Source organism: Mustelus asterias, chromosome 10 (genome assembly GCF_964213995.1).
Source record: "Mustelus asterias chromosome 10, sMusAst1.hap1.1, whole genome shotgun sequence".
Taxonomy (NCBI): Eukaryota; Metazoa; Chordata; class Chondrichthyes; order Carcharhiniformes; family Triakidae; genus Mustelus; species Mustelus asterias.
Genome location: NC_135810.1, coordinates 57,250,448 through 57,267,026, shown reverse-complemented (window position 1 = coordinate 57,267,026; position 16,579 = coordinate 57,250,448). Strand labels below are relative to the sequence as shown.

At 47.2% G+C, this 16,579-nt stretch overlaps 1 protein-coding gene across 1 annotated transcript in view; it reads right to left on the bottom strand.

Moving 5' to 3' along the window:
* LOC144500030 (short transient receptor potential channel 6-like) overlaps positions 1–16,579 on the bottom strand; it is a 162,171-nt gene that overhangs the window by 23,736 nt on the left and 121,856 nt on the right. The window contains exon 8 of the mRNA XM_078222785.1: positions 4,018–4,213. Within this exon, the coding sequence (XP_078078911.1) occupies positions 4,018–4,213 (196 nt within the window). The remainder of the gene's footprint in view (positions 1–4,017; positions 4,214–16,579) is intronic.

Genomic DNA, 16,579 nt, shown 5'->3' with positions numbered 1-16,579 from the left:
TTCTGGCGGGTCGCGGTGGGAGATGTGCGTCGCCGGCCTTGTTCTGGGATTTGCCCATGCGCCGGGAACACATGCGCATCTCCCATAGCCAGCAAACAGTCGCAGGCCAGACCACACTGGAAACCAACGGGAAGGCAGGTAAGTAATTTGACTCTGTTTTTTAATATGTTTTAAATGTTTTTTACATTTCATTATCAGGAACTTACCGGTCCTGATTAAATTTCTCACCCCACCAGGAGTACTTCATTCTGGCGGGGTTTAGGGTGGCTCCCCACGTTTGAGTAACAAGCGCGAGACCCCGTCGGAATGAAGGGGGGCAATCAGGGACCTCCAGGTGGTCTGGTAGTGGGGGTAATGTCCCCTGAGCATGGGCATCCCTGGCAGTGCCAGCCTTTGCCCCCTGGCACTGCTCAAGGCGCAAAGTGCCCATGCCCAGGGACACCTTAGCACTGCCCACCGGGGCCTATTGTGAGTGGGGCCTAGAGGCAATCGGTGGGGGTGGGGGGGTCCTGCTGCCACTCTGCATGGTGATCTGTCTGGGATGCAGGGAGGGCAGCGATTGGGGCAGATTTGGGGTTAGTAGTCTGCCGGGGGGGGGGGGGGGGGGGGGGGCTCTGACCCCAGAGGGGTCAGCGGGGGTGGGGTCTGCCGGGGTGAGGGGGATCACCCCCTGCTGGGGGTTGGGCTGGACATTGGGGCACTCCGGGGCAGGAGAAGGCTGACCCGGGAATTGTTGTAGGTGCCGTGATTGGGCCATGGGGGGCGGGGAGGGGAGGGGGGTGAGGGAGGGGTATCACTGCGGGGAACCCGGGCTGGCCAGCAATCGAGCCAGCCAGCAAACGGGGGGGGGGGGGGGGAGTCTGACTGATCGGAGCCACTGCGCATGCGCCGAGCTCTGGAACTGTCAGACTCCGGCGCAAATAGGCCCCACCGCCTCCCCCCCCGCTCCGAGTTTTTAATGAGATTCACGACTGTGACCTCTGCATTGCACAGAGTGCGGAGATTCGCGTGAGAAGCTGAACTGACAAAACAGTCGGGATCTAGAACAGTTTTCCCGCCAATTCAACATTTTTGGGAGGATCGCGGCCGTGGTTTCCAGGAAGTGACACTGGTAACTGAATTTTTTTGTTCCTCCAATAATTGGTTGACGACAGCTATTATATTTTTACAGATTTGATTCCAATCAATGGTGTGAACTCTATGACAATAAATAAATTGTAACCATATATGCATAAATTAGTCAAAAACTGCTGAAACTGCAGTTAATAAACAAACCAGGTTAACTGTCTGTTACACTACAAGTGTACCCCCTAGACCGCAGTGAAGCAAATCCAGACAAAGTTTAGTAACAGGGTCAGTGCCAACAGTACCATCCCCAAAATCTGGGTGTAATGTGGGATGAGTTTCAATGATCTCACAGGAGCACCAATGGTGAATAGCGCTTTCCACCTTCCCATCTCTCTCAATAATGACTATATCCCTTTCATTTCCTCATTCAGCATCCTCAATAATTCCACCCCCCCAATCACATCCTTCAGCACACAAGCACAGGGGCAGCTGTAACACCACTCTTTCACATTTCAAGCACAAGAAACTCCCTTTAGCTCCAGCTGCACAGCACCTGGTAGACATATAAACATGATGCCAAACTAGTGAAGCGACAACCGATGATTGCATGCATGTTAAAGAGTGAAAACAGCAGGCGATAGACAGAGATAAGTGATCCCACAACCAAGGGATCCCGCACCAGATTCTGCACTTGGAAGCTCATTAATTATGCACAATAATTCCCCTCGACATTCCTGGCATCTGATTCATCGCTGAGCCCCCTTGACAAGTTTGAAGGTCCCAGTGCCAAATTTATGTACCAGTCCAGCATACTCATATCACTCTCTTCAGCTCACCTGTCCTCACTAGACCGTGCAGGGTGTCAGCAGCCCAGAGGGAAAATGCTAGCAGCCTCAAGAAGTCTGTTCCTTGATTCACCAGCCTTCCCCCAAGCCCATCACCTGCGAAGCAGTCATGCCTCACTTGAACCACTACCCACTGCATTTGGAATCATCATCCATCCCCTTCCAGTAAACCATGTGGTATCCCTTTAACCCATTATTTGTGAGCTTTTCATGCAGCCTTGTTGCAGTCCAGTGTCCCTCCCCCCAGCCTTTCCTCTGCATGCCTTTGTGAGCCCTTACCCTACTCCCTTCCGTGCCCCGCCCTCCTTCCATATTGCTCCCCTTGTCTTCATTACACCATATTGTCCTCACCACACTCCACCCCCAGTCGAACATTGGACCTTTATTACAGTGGTTGCATGAGTCCAGATAAACACTGCTGTGTGGCACCAGAGGCAAAGAGACCCCTGTACTCCCCAACCCCAGAATCTGTACTACTCCGACTCGGTGACACCGGAGAGTCCATGGGTCCAGCCACACAGTGCTGTCCATGAAGACCAGCTTGGCATGGGAATGGAGAGCAGGAACCGGTCTGCCCGGCAGAGTGGTGAACAGTGCAGCACTGTGGCAGTAAGTTGTTGCACTCACCCCAAAGTCTTTGGCAGACTGAGAGTCACCTTATGCACACAAATTGTTAGCAGTTGGGTTTGGCACCAACGCAATTTCCCGCTGGCGTGACACAAGATTGAAAGGCCTGATGGGATGCAAATGAATATAAATGGTTTTTGTGCCACCTGCCAGCAGGAAGAGTGATCATCATTAATCCGCCATTGGGAGAATTGCAATGGGATTCAATGCCAGCAGTTTCCAACATGTTGATCCTGTCAGATTGACTGTGCTCAAAGCCACCACCAAACCTGTCAAGGACGGGTTGGGAGAATTTCACCCTAGGATTGTCAACATATCGCTAGAGCAATGGTGTCGATGTGGGAAACTGAAACCACTTCTGAAATCTGAAAAAGCTGTACAAACAAAATGGTCTAAACCAGAGGGACAGCTGTGTCTTTGAATATTTAAATTTAAATAATGATTTCAACGAGTTAGAGAAATGGGGGTTGGGATCGGGTGGAACTCCACACAATAAACTGAGAAATAATAGCAAAGGAGGAAAAAAAAACAATGGGATAAATAAACAGGTCCGTGGGACAGATACCCAGAAAGGAGTTCTGTAAATTAATGTGTGTTGTATAAGAAATAAAGAAAGTTAATTAGGAACACAAATTCATCTTGAAGGATATGATGCCTTAGAGAGATGTAGCTACAACCTGACCATGATTGGAAGCTAAATATTTTCAGCCACAGAATCTTTCGTAAAGACATATTTTGAAAAGAGGAATGGTAGCAATATCACCGAAAACAATTTATCAGGCAGTGGGAACGGTGTAGCTCACATGAAAGAGCAGCAAAGGATGTAAGGCTCTGACTGAGGTTGTATATACCTACCTGACCATAGCAATGTGGTGTCGGGCATGTGTCAATACAGAGATCTGAGAAGCATGTAGCAAAAACGATTGGTTACAATGGGAGGGTTTAGTTTTCACATTAAGAAATATTTCAGGACTGTTTTCGAGAACAAGCTGTTTCAGAACTGACAAGCAAACAGGCTAGACTAGAATTAGTGAGGAATAACAAACCAGAACTATTCAACAGTCCAATGACAAGCAATCATTTTGCAAGGAGTGACTATAATATATTTGGATTTGATATTTGACTTGAGAAGGAGAAGATAAAACCACAAACCAAGGTTTTGAATTTAAATAAGGCAAATTTTGAAAGGGATGGGAACACATTATGTCCATTAAAATAAATGGAATAACATCACTATTGCAAAGCATTTTGATTACATTTCATGAAGTATTTTTAAGACAGAAGGAGATTGTTCTGTCCACCATGCCTGTGCCCTTTAAAGTTGTTTTTGGTTGATGAGCAAGCAGTACATTTCCATATTAATTTCACATTAAATCAGAATTTCAGAACTATTATCTTTTGATTTTTCACAGTAGCATCAAGCAACGATTGGTTTTATCATAAAACGTAAAGCAATTAAAAAAAACTGGAACTTCACCTCAATCTCCTGAAAAGAGTTATTAATCATTGCAATCAGCATGTTTAAGAGGACAATGACCATTGTCACATGGTACACGCCATACAAAACGTAGCCAATGTTCTCAATAAATTTGTGACTATAATTGATCACCACAGACTTGACTTCTGATAATCCAAATATAGCCCAAAACAAAGTTTTAAAGCTTTCTTCAACACTGAAAAACAGCAAGAGATGTAAAAAAACTTAATTAGAAACATTTTGCACATTAGTTCAAATATACATCCCAAATTCAAATAAAAATGGTACATATAATAATAATGCCAAGACAATATTATTTACAAAAAGCAAGATATTGTAGATACTGAAAATCTAAAATATAACACAAATCCTTGACATCCACAGCAAGTCTGGCAGCATCTGTGGACAGAGAAACAGAGTTAATGGATGAAATTTTCCTGTCCCGCTGATGCGCGTTATCAAACACGAGGCTAGATGCTCGGGAAATAAAGGCTTTTATTTACTGTAATGAAGCAGCCAATAATTATATACATGATCCCAGACTGAGGGGTCCCAGCCAGAGCAGGGGCTTTTATACCTCTCCCAGGAGGCGGAGCCCGACTGGGATGTACCACAACACTACAGTACAAAGGTGTAACAACCCCACCCTAACCCCAACAGCAACAAGTAGCACAACCCAACAGTAACATATGTACATCCTTGTAGTACTGGCCAGACCCTGGCTCAGTACTATCCAGTGGGAACCAACGATGGTTCACCACATTCACCCCTCCTTTGAGAACAAAGGCCGGCGGGGTACAAAAAAACAGAATAAAGTGTCATCAGTCTATAAGTTCAGACGGTCAGGGGGACCGCACCGTCGTTGTGACCTCCTCAATACCGGCGGTGACACCGGAGTAGGCACTTGCGGTGGCGTTCTCCCCAAGGCGGCGTCCAGCTGTTCTTCCACAGACTCACAGGCCGGTTGACCCTGAGGTGACAGTAGTCCATGGGGTCCTGACACGCCCTGCAGTGGCGACCATCCTCTGGACTCAGGCAAGCTGTACACGGGAGTAAAAGGGTTAAGCAATGGTCCCGATGCTGCCCGCGCCGTGTCCGGGGGAGAAACAAGAGTTAAGGGGTTTGTAACAGGGGGTATGGGAGCGACAGGGGTTGCTACGTCCCCTGCTGGCGCCAGGTCTCGGATCGAGACCGTGTCCTCTCGCCCGTCAGGGTATGCCACATAGGCATACTGAGGGTTGGCATGGAGGAGATGGACCTGTTCGACCAACGGGTCGGACTTGCGGGCCCTTACATGTCGCCGCAGGAGGACGGGTCCTGAGTACGTCAACCAAGACGGTAATGAGGTCCCCGAGGAAGACTTCCGAGGGAATGAAAACATCCTCTCATGGGGAGTAGCATTGGTTGGCGTACACAGGAGGGAGTGAATAGAATGGAGCGCATCAGGGAGCACCTCTTGCCAACGGGAGACTGGAAGACTTTTTGACTTCAACGCCAGTAAGACAGCCTTCCAGACTGTAGCATTCTCACGTTCCACCTGTCCGTTACCCCTAGGGTTGTAGCTCGTGGTCCTACTAGAGGCAATCCCGTATGAGAGCAGGAATTGCCTCAAGTCATCGCTCATTAACGACGAGCCCCTGTCGCTATGGATGTAGCCGGGATACCCGAACAGGGTATAGAGATCACGGAATGCCTTGATAACCGTGGCAGTGGATGTATCAGAGCAGGGAACAACAAAAGGGAACCTAGAGTACTCGTCAATGATATTGAGGAAGTACACATTCCGATCTGTTGAGGGAAGGGGGCCCTTAAAATCGACACTCAGTCTCTCGAAGGGACGAGTGGCATTGACTAAATGTGCCCGGTCAGGTCGGTAAAAGTGCGGTTTGCATTCCGCGCAAACCCGACAGCTTCTTGTTACGGACCTGACGTCCTCCACCGAGTAGGGCAGGTTGCGGGCTTTTATAAAGTGGTAGAGCCGAGTGACCCCAGGATGGCATAGGTCATTATGGAGAGCCTGCAAACGGTCCTCCTGTATACTGGCGCATGTTCCACGCGAGAGGGCATCCGAGGGCTCATTGAGTTTCCCTGGACGGTACATGATGTCGTAGTTATAGGTGGAGAGTTCAATTCTCCACCGCAAGATCTTGTCATTCTTGATCTTGCCCCTCTGCGTGTTATTAAACATGAACGCCACGGACCGCTGGTGATCAGGGTGAACCGTTTTCCCGCCAAGTAATGGCGCCAGTGCCTGACGGCCTCCACAATGGCCTGGGCCTCCTTTTCCACCGCTGAATGCTGGATTTCGGGGCCTTGGAGGGTGCGGGAAAAAAATGCGACGGGCCTGCCCGCCTGGTTAAGTGTGGCGGCCAGGGTGAAATCAGATGCATCGCTCTCCACCTGAAAGGGGATGGACTCGTCAACAGCGTGCATCGTAGCTTTTGCGATGTCGGCTTTTAATTTATCGAAGGCCAATCGGGCCTCTGGCGTTAGGGGAAAAGTCGTGGACTTAATGAGCGGACGGGCTTTGTCCGCGTAATTGGGAACCCACTGCGCATAATAAGAGAAGCCGAAGCATCTTCTCAGTGCTTTTGCACTAGCAGGCAAGGGAAGTTCAGAAAGAGGGCGCATACGGTCTGGATCAGGGCCAATGAACCCGTTTTCCTCCACGTATCCTAGGATGGCTAAACGGCGTGTACAAAACACACACTTCTCCCTGTTGTAGGTCAAGTTCAGGCGAGATGCAGTGCGTAAGAAATTCAGGAGATTCGTGTCGTGGTCCTGCTGGTCATGGCCGCAGATGGTGACATTATCCAGGTACGGGAAGGTAGCCCGCAGCCCGTTCTGGTCCACCATTCGGTCCATAGCACGCTGGAAGACCGAGACCCCATTGGTGACACCAAAGGGAACCCTGAGAAAGTGATACAAGCGACCATCCGCCTCAAAAGCCGTGTATTGTCGGTCCTCTGGGCAAATGGGGAGTTGGTGGTAGGCAGACTTGAGGTCTATGGTGGAGAACACCCGGTACTGCGCAATCTGATTGACCATATCAGATATGCGCGGGAGAGGATACGCATCCAGCTGCGTATATCGATTAATGGTCTGACTATAGTCAATGACCATCCGGGGTTTGTTCCCGCTCTTGACCACCACGACCTGCGCCCTCCATGGACTAGTGCTGGGTTGTATGATCCTTTCTTTGAGGAGCCGCTGAACCTCAGATCTAATGAAGATCCGATCCTCAGCGCTGTAACGCCTACTTTTAGTCGCGATGGGCTTCCAGCCTGGCACAAGATTCTGGAACAGGGAGGGTGTGGTGATCTTCAGTGTCGAGAGGCTACAGGCGGGGCGCGTTGGGCAAATTGGAGGCTGCTGCTGTTCTCCCACTGCCAGTGAAGGGAGTGGCCCACCGTACTGTAGGGTTACACTCCTCAAGTGGACCATGAAGTTTAGTCCGAGAAGTATTGGCGCGCAAAGGTACGGCAAAACTAGGAGCTTGAAACGCTCGTAAACTGTGCCTTGCACCGTCAAAGTTACCACGCAACTCCTGAGCACGGTGACAGACCGGGACCTCGATGCCATAGAGATTGTCTGTTTGGCAGGTTGAATCCGGAGTCCACACTGCTTCACAGTGTCTGGGTGGATAAAGCTCTCAGTGCTCCTGCTGTCAAACAGACAATAAATCACGTGGTCATTTACCTGGATGTTCATCATAGATTTGTCAAGTCTATGAGGCTTGGCCTGGTCCAGGATGATCGACGCCACCGTTGGTTCATGAGCGCCACTGCAGGCAGCTGAAATCGACGAGGAGGACCCCTGCTGGTCGTTCGCGGTCGGTGCCGACCAACATGGCCGCTCCCATAAGTCGCACGTGGGTGATGGCGCCAAACTCAGCGACCCCTGGTGGTCACACACCTCCGACTCCATCGACCGTAATGGCGTCATCCTGGCCTCGCACGTGGACGAACCCCTCGATGATTTCGATGAAGAGCCGAGCTCTGAAGAATCGCAGGCCGCACTGCCGTTCCTAGATTTAGATCAGCACACTTTCGAATAGTGCCCTTTCTTACCGCAGGCGGAGCACAACACAGCCTTAGCAGGACACCGTTGCCGAGTATGCTTCGCTCCCCCACAGAAGTAACACCGCGGGCCGCCCGGAGCTGCTGCCGTCGTCTGGTCCGAGTGTGAGCACGCCATTACGCAGCATTTCGAACCCGAGGGACGAGGAGGGATTGGCGACTGCTCCTGCCACGTTGTCTCCACGTGGTCTTCCGGATACAATACTAAGCTTTTGGAGGCCGTCTCCAGCATCTCCGCTAGCTCGATTGCCTGGGTAAGGTCAAGGTTACCTTTCTCCAATAGTTTAAGTCGAATGTACGATGATCCGACTCCCGCCACAAACGCATCTCGGGCGAGGTCGTTCATGCTCTGCTCAGCCGACACAGCTTTGCAGTTACAGCCCCTGGCTAGCTGTAGGAGCTCATTCGCATATTCCTCCATCGTTTCGCCAGACTGCCGTCGTCGAGTGGCTAAGAGGTAGCGAGCGTGTATTTCATTGGGCGGTTTGATATAACGCTTCTTCAGAAGCTCGAGGGCCTTAGTATAATCGGTGGCCGCACGGATCGCGAGGTAGACAGTGTCGCTTACCCTCGCATGGAGGACCCGGAGTCTGTCATCATCTGTGGTGACCGCTGCGGAGGCTGCCAGGTAGTCTTCGAAGCACTTCAGCCAGTGGTCGAAGGTGTTAGAGGCGCCCACCGCACGTGGATCTAGTGTAAGGCGTTCCGGCTTCAGGATCTGCTCCATACTCTCTTTTTTTCTTCGACGAGAGTTTAACAACAGTAAATAAAATTGATGCGCATTATCATACACGAGGCTAGATGCTCGGGAAATAAAGGCTTTTATTTACTGTAATGAAGCAGCCAATAATTATATACACGATCCCAGACTGAAGGGATCCCAGCCAGAGCAGGGACTTTTATACCTCTTCCAGGAGGCGGAGCCCGACTGGGATGTACCACAACACTACAGTACAAAGGTGTAACAACCCCACCCTAACCCCAACAGCAACAAGTAGCACAACCCAACAGTAACATATGTACATCCTTGTAGTACTGGCCAGACCCTGGCTCAGTACTATCCAGTGGGAACCAACGATGGTTCACCACACCCGCCCACCACGGGAATCGCAAAAGTCCATTGGCCTTGGGTGGGATTTTCCGGCTTTGGGGCGAGTGTGACTGGAAAATCCCACCCAACATTTAAGTTTGATGACTTTTCACCAGAACTGGAAAAAGTTGGAGTTGAAACGAGATTTTAAGCATGAACAGAGGCAGGGGAAATATTCCAGCAAGGAAATTGGAGGGAAGGAAAGAACAGGAGGGTAGATGTATGATGAGATGGAAGGAAAGAGAGACTAAATGACAAAATTGATGATGGCACAAGACGAAAGGAGATGGTAATGGGTCAAGTAAAGAAACAAAAGATGAGCCAAGAGGTGTAAATGGCAATAGAATAATGACTACCAACAGTGCATTCTGAAAAAATAGGAGCAGTGATATGATCTGAAATTGTTAAACTCAAAGTTGAGTTCAGAAGGCTGTAAAGTGAGTAATCAAAAGATGCCTCGCTGTTCCTCGAGCTCATGCTAATTTTAATTGGAGGAGAGATTAATATGGTTCACCATGATAAGGAGTGGATGGGACTTGAAGTGAGAGGCTATAACTCCAGAGAGGACTTCAATCAGAGATCAGACACCTTTTTGCTCATGAAGCATTAGCGAGCATCCATCTGATAAATAAGATGCGAGTTGCCTCACAACCTTTGAACTCCACCACCAAGTTTCATTGAAACAGAGTAGGAAGCTGATGTCAGAAAAGCCAGAGTGAGTGGTATAAGAATTAAAATGGCAGACAACTGAAAGCTTGGGGTTACTGCTTTGATTTGCCCAGAACGAAAGAGGCCACATTGTGAACAGATACTGTACACTAAATTGGCAGAAAAAGTAAATTGCTGTTTCACCTGGAGGGAGAGTTTGTCCTGGAAAGTGGAAAGAAAGAGGATAAAAGGGAAGGTGTCGAGGCAAGGATAAGGGCTACTTGGGCAAATTGAGGAGTGGACCAGGATGTTGCTGAGGGAATAGTTCCTTTGGAATGCTGAAGGGAGGGGAAGATATATTTAATAGTTGCTGGAGGTGGCACAAATGGTGGAGGATAAACTATAGAATGTGCAGGCTGGTGAGATGCCTGGGAGCGGCACGGTAGCACAGTGGTTAGCACTGTTGCCTCACAGCGCCAGGGACCTGGATTCGATTCCCTGCTTGGGTCACTGTCTGTGTGGAGTTTGCACATTCTCCCCGTGTCTGTGTGGGTTTCCTCCAGGTGCTCCGGTTTCCTCCCACAGTCCAAAGATGTGTAGGTTAGGTGGATTGGCCACACTAAATTGTCCCTTAGTGTCAGGGGGACGAGCTAGGGTGAGTGCATGGGGTTATGGGGATAGGGCCTGGGTGGGATTGTGGTCAGTGCAGACTCGATGAGCCGAGTGGCCTTTTTCTGCACTGTAGGATTCTATGATTCTATGTAAGCCCAGAACAAGGGGAACCCTATCTTGATTCTGGGAAGGAGGGGAGGGGATTGGAATCAGAAGTATAGAAATGTTTTTGACACATTTGAACACATTTGCAACCATCACGGAGGGGGAATGCTCAGTTGAGGGAACGGAAAGAAATACAAGGAGAGCTAATTACGAAAATGGTTTTGTGAGAACAGATGTGACAGGGATAGAGAACTGGGATAGAGAACAGGGATAGAGAATGAGATCCTATAAGAAGCAAAATGGGGGGGAAGTTTAGTCAAGGAAGCTGAAAACAAGAAATGATAATACTGCCATCAACATACCAAAAAAAAGGTGAGGATGGGGATTTGAGTAGGACAGGAACAAAAATTATTCCACATATCATGAAAAAAATCAGGAATAATTAGAACCAATATGGATTCCAATAGCAATATCATTTGCTTGGAGTAAGTAAGACAAAAAAGAATATGAGAAGGTCAGCCAGACAGAGGAGGCTGGTGGACAGGGCCTGGTTACGTCTCCATTCCAAGACAAAATGGAAGGCCTCCAGGCGGTCTCGATGGGGGGTGGAGGTGGAGAAGGAATAGATGTTCATGGTAAAAAGGAAATGGTTAGGGGAACAAAACAGCAAACTGCTAAAATGGCAGCGGTCATTAGAAGAGCCATGGCCATAGATGGAAATAAAACAAAGAACAAAGAACAAGGAAAATGACAGCACAGGAACAGGCCCTTCGGCCCTCCAAGCCTGCACCGACCATGCTACCCGACTTAACTAAAACCCCCTACCCTTCCGGGGACCATATCCCTCTATTCCCATCCTATTCATGTACTTGTCAAGATGCCCCTTAAAAGTCACTACCATATCCGCTTCCACTACCTCCCCCGGCAACGAGTTCCAGGCACCCACCACTCTCTGTGTAAAAAATCTGCCTTGTACGTCTCCTTTAAACCTTGACCCTCACACCTTAAACCTCTGCCCCCTAGTAATTGACTCTTCCACCCGAGGAGAAAGCTTCTGACTATCCACTCTGTCCATGCCTCTCATAATCTTGTAGACTTCTATCAGGTCTCCCCTCAACCTCCGTCACTCCAGTGAGAACAAACCAAGTTTCTCCAACCTCTTTTCATAGCTAATGCTCTCCATACCAGGCAACATCCTGTAAATCTTTTCTGTACCCTCTCCAAAGCCTCCACATCCTTCTGGTAGTGTGGCGATCAGAATTGAACACAATATTCAAAGTGCGGCCTAACTAAGGTTCTATAAAGCTGCAACATGACTTGCCAATTTTTAAACTCAATACCCCGGCTGATGAAGGCAAGCATGCCATATGCCTTCTTGACTACCTTCTCCACCTGCATTGCCACTTTCAGTGACCTGTGTACTTGTACAACCAGATCCCTTTGCCTATCAATACTCTTAAGGGTTCTGCCATTTCCTGTATATTTCCTATCTGTAGTAGACATTCCAAAATGCATTACCTCACAAAAACTGGACAAGGGGAGAAAAATAGAGCAGTTTTGAACTTCTAGCATCATTAAAAAAAACAACTGTACCTCATTAATTCCAGTGTAACTTTTTCAAGTTTTATACAATGAGACAGTGAAAAGATAAATTCTTGTCTTTTCAGTGATTTCTATTTGACTGCAGTCTGTGGGGACTTCATCAGTGCACCATGTGGAGAAGCATAGAATATCAGTCAGCAACTTCTGGATTTACACATTTACCTACGCATGTGCAGACTCCAAAAGTTGCTGCCACTTTCAGAGGAGGAATGCTGGTGAGTGCTGATGGTTTGTGCTCATTACAATTGCAAAATCCAAGCTATGGCCCTGATTTTACCAGCACGCCTGCCATGAAATCGGGGTGGGCGAGGCTCGCAGGACGGCATTCTCCGTTGGCCTCGGGCGTGATCTTACGAGCCTCGGGCGGGCATGCCGGTAAAATTCCGGCCTATTTGTTTCAATGAGATTACTTCTCAATTCTTCTAAACTCTAGGCAATAACGGCCTCGTCCAGCCAACCCCTCCATATTGGACAATTCCCTCATCCCAGGAATGATTCTAGTTAACCTCGGTCATTGTCCTGGCAATACAAGTATATCCTTTCTTCAGGATGGAGACCAATGTGCACAATGCCTCAGGTATGTCGAAGAATGAAACTGAACTGCAGACAAAGGCAGCTTTCAGATTGTCAGTCGGTGCTGCTGGAGGGAGAGGTTGAGAGTGAGCATTTGGCAGTCTGTGACATTGAGAGTGGATTTCAGAAAGCTGAAAGAGCAGAAATTTGAGGAATGCTGATCATTTTGGAAATATCTGTAAACAAGTGTGGATCTGAAACATGACGGGTGGAATTTCAGTTGGAATCCATGTGGAATACGTCAGAGCTGGAGACAGTTGTTGAGAAAAAAGATGTGGTTGTGAAAGGGAGTGTTGGAACCTATAAGATCAAAGATCAGAAAGGAAACAGAAAGCAGTGATGATGAATAGCAGAGTCAAGGCAAAGGGAAATTCTATCAGAAAGAACAGAACTTCTACAAGATGGGCATTGCTAGAATTGAACTGGCAGTGAACAAAACACCAATGTCAAAGCAAAATACTGCAAATGCTGGAACTCTGAAATAAAAACAAAAAAATTATGAATACTCAGGTCAGAATTAATACAATATTATTTAGGTAAAAACCAGCTGTTAATTGCCACAGGAGTGCACATATTCAAGTTTAATTTTTTGAATAGTGAAAATATAATTTATATTCTTTCATGGGATGCGGGCATTGCTGGCTCGACCAGCATTTATTGCCCATCCCTAATTGCCCTTGAGAAGGTGATGGTGAGCCGCCTTCTTGAAGTTCACGTGGTCTTGGTACACACACAGTGGCAAGAACTGAGAAACTTTGACCTTGAGGTATCTTCCTTCAACTACTTTTGTTCATCCTAATTTGGAGGTATTTTACTCTCCTCTGGCCTTTCTCACATCTTTCCTCAATCTAATCTAATTCACATCTAATTCTCAATCTAATCAATTGTGTGCAGTTCTGGTCACCTCACTATAAGAAGGATGTGGAAGCGCTGGAAAGAGTGCAGAGGAGATTTACCAGGATGCTGCCTGGTTTGGAGGGTAGGTCTTATGAGGAAAGGTTGAGGGAGCTAGGGCTGTTCTCTCTGGAGCGGAGGAGGCTGAGGGGAGACTTAATAGAGGTTTATAAAATGATGAAGGGGATAGATAGAGTAAACGTTCAAAGACTATTTCCTCGGGTGGATGGAGCTATTACAAGGGGGCATAACTATAGGGTTCATGGTGGGAGATATAGGAAGGATATCAGAGGTAGGTTCTTTACGCAGAGAGTGGTTGGGGTGTGGAATGGACTGCCTGCAGTGATAGTGGAGTCAGACACTTTAGGAACATTTAAGCAGTTATTGGATAGGCACATGGAGCACACCAGGATGATAGGGAGTGGGATAGCTTGATCTTGGTTTCAGATAAAGCTCGGCACAACATCGTGGGCCGAAGGGCCTGTTCTGTGCTGTACTGTTCTATGTTCTATGCTCTATAATTGGAATGATCTTCTGATCTCATGCAGCATTTTTCACATTTTCTCCCAGTTTTAAAAAAAATGCTTTACAGAAACTCAATATTGTCTGCCTCTTTGTATTTGACCTGTGTTTTTTAAACCTGTTGCTTGCCCCTTTCCTCTTTGTGCTGGTTAATCCTACTTCATTAAATGCTAATGAAAGGTTTCTATCTGGAAGCGATGCTTTCTCTTTTCAGATGCCGACATGGCCATTGTTTATTTCCAGCACCTCCTGTTTTTATTTCAAATTTACAGAGTGTGCTATTTTTCTTTATATCTTTGACTTTAATGGATCAATACTCTTAACTTGTACTTTTAGTGACTTGATGGGACAGATAGATTATTTTCTCTGTGAGATGTACAGAACAAAGAAGTATATCGTTAAAATTGGAGTTAGGTCATTCAAGGGTGATGTCAGGAAGCAATTCTTCACACAAAACAGGAACTATCTTGCACTCACAAAGTGATATGGCTACACCAACTGAGCGTTAAAAGGTTGAAGATATGATTTCCAGACAAAATAGCTACCAGCGCCCAAGGAGGATGTAGACAGATTGCCAAAAGTGTGTTAATTGGCACATTTCTTTGTTTGCTTAACACAAATATACCAATCACACAGGATTGTGAAACTAAATGTAGGCTCAGTTTATTTGAAGATGTAGTAATGGATTACTCAGCAGACAGATTTACTATAAATATTCAACCGCTATTGTTAACAGGAAAGACAGTTGTAACTTGTTCATGGCTGTTGAGGATTGTAACCTGCTGTTGGCTAAACTGATGTGGAAATGCTGGCGTTGGACTGGGATGGGTTCAGTAAGAACTCTCACAACACCAGGTTAAAGTCCAACAGGTTTATTTGGTATCACGAGCTTTTGGATGGGAAGGTTTTGAAATAACCTGTTTCCTTTCTGATTTGGATCACCTGATGAAGGAGCAGTGCTCTGAAAGCTCGTGATACCAAATAAACCTGCTGGGCTTTAACCTGGTGTTATCAGACTTATTACTGGGCTGAACTGAAAGCAGTTCTGAACAATGTTCACCTACTGCAATGCTCCAGTAATGCCCAATGCAAACTGGAAAAACAACACCCCATCTTCTGATGAGGCACGTTACAACCTCCTGGACTCAACACTGAGTTCAACAACTTTAGACTGTGAACTTTCCACTCCAAGTTTTTTGGTTTCCTTGGTTTGCCCCAATATTACTCCACCCCTCCCCCACAGGTCATCTGTCCCTTGCTCTTCAGTTTTGCCATCATTGAGCACTGACCTTTGTTACCCTATTAACACATTCTGCTATTTTACCTTTATGTTACTCCTCAGTCCTTAATATCACCATTAATGACTCATGTGTCTCACACCCATGACATCTTTGTCAATCTCACCTTAGCTCTGTGTATCCCTGACCTTATATTCTGCCCCACCTGCCTCTCCAACTATATAATTCATTACATTTCTATCCCTCTTTAGTTTTCTAGAAGGGATCACATGGACTCGGAAAATGGGACATGTTTTACCCAAAAAAACCTAAATGCCCAATGGGGGGGGGGGGGCGGGAAAGCGGGAGTTATCCCTGCCCATTTTTGGGGGGAGCAGAGTAAAATGAATTTTCGGTATTCAGTGCAGCACAGAGGCCGTCAGGGGATTTACGCCGGTGGGCATATTAGATGCAAATTGGTATTTGCATAATGTAATCAGCCTCGTTCTGTTCCCCGGCACGAGACTGATTACGTAAAAAAAAAATGGCCCGGGAAGATCGCGACGGGCCGGACGCAGGTCACACTTCCCATTTTTGGCCTCCCGTTGACATTTCCCTGCCCACTGTGCTACTCGAGCAGTCATGATGTGGAGATGCCGGCATTGGACTGGGGTAAACACAGTAAGAAGTCTCACAACACCAGGTTAAAGTCCAACAGGTTTATTTGGTAGCAAAAGCCACTAGCTTTCGGAGCGCTCCTTCTGAAGGAAGGACTTTAACCTGGTTGGACTTTAACCTGGTGTTGTGAGACTTCTTACTACTCGAGCAGCGCAGCGGGCCGGGAAAATCACAGCTGTGAACTCTAGTTTTTCTCTCCACAGATGCTGCCAGACCTGCTGAACTTATCCAGCATTTTCTGTTTTTATTTCTGAGCAATGTCTGATGGTCACATTTTTATGCATATTTACATACGATGGGAGGAGGAAATCACACCGACTCGTCTATATCTTGTATTACTTTGGCATCCCTTTTAACCGTTATCATCCCAAACTATTGTCTAGGCAATGAAATAACTCAACCGCTGGTTGACCTTTAACATGAAAAATACAGCACAACACACCATAAACATAAACTTAAAAGCTTAGTACTGAATTTAACACTTGACAGATTCAAGTGTAACCCAGCACTCATCAATAATTAACACAGCCTTGAAAAGATCT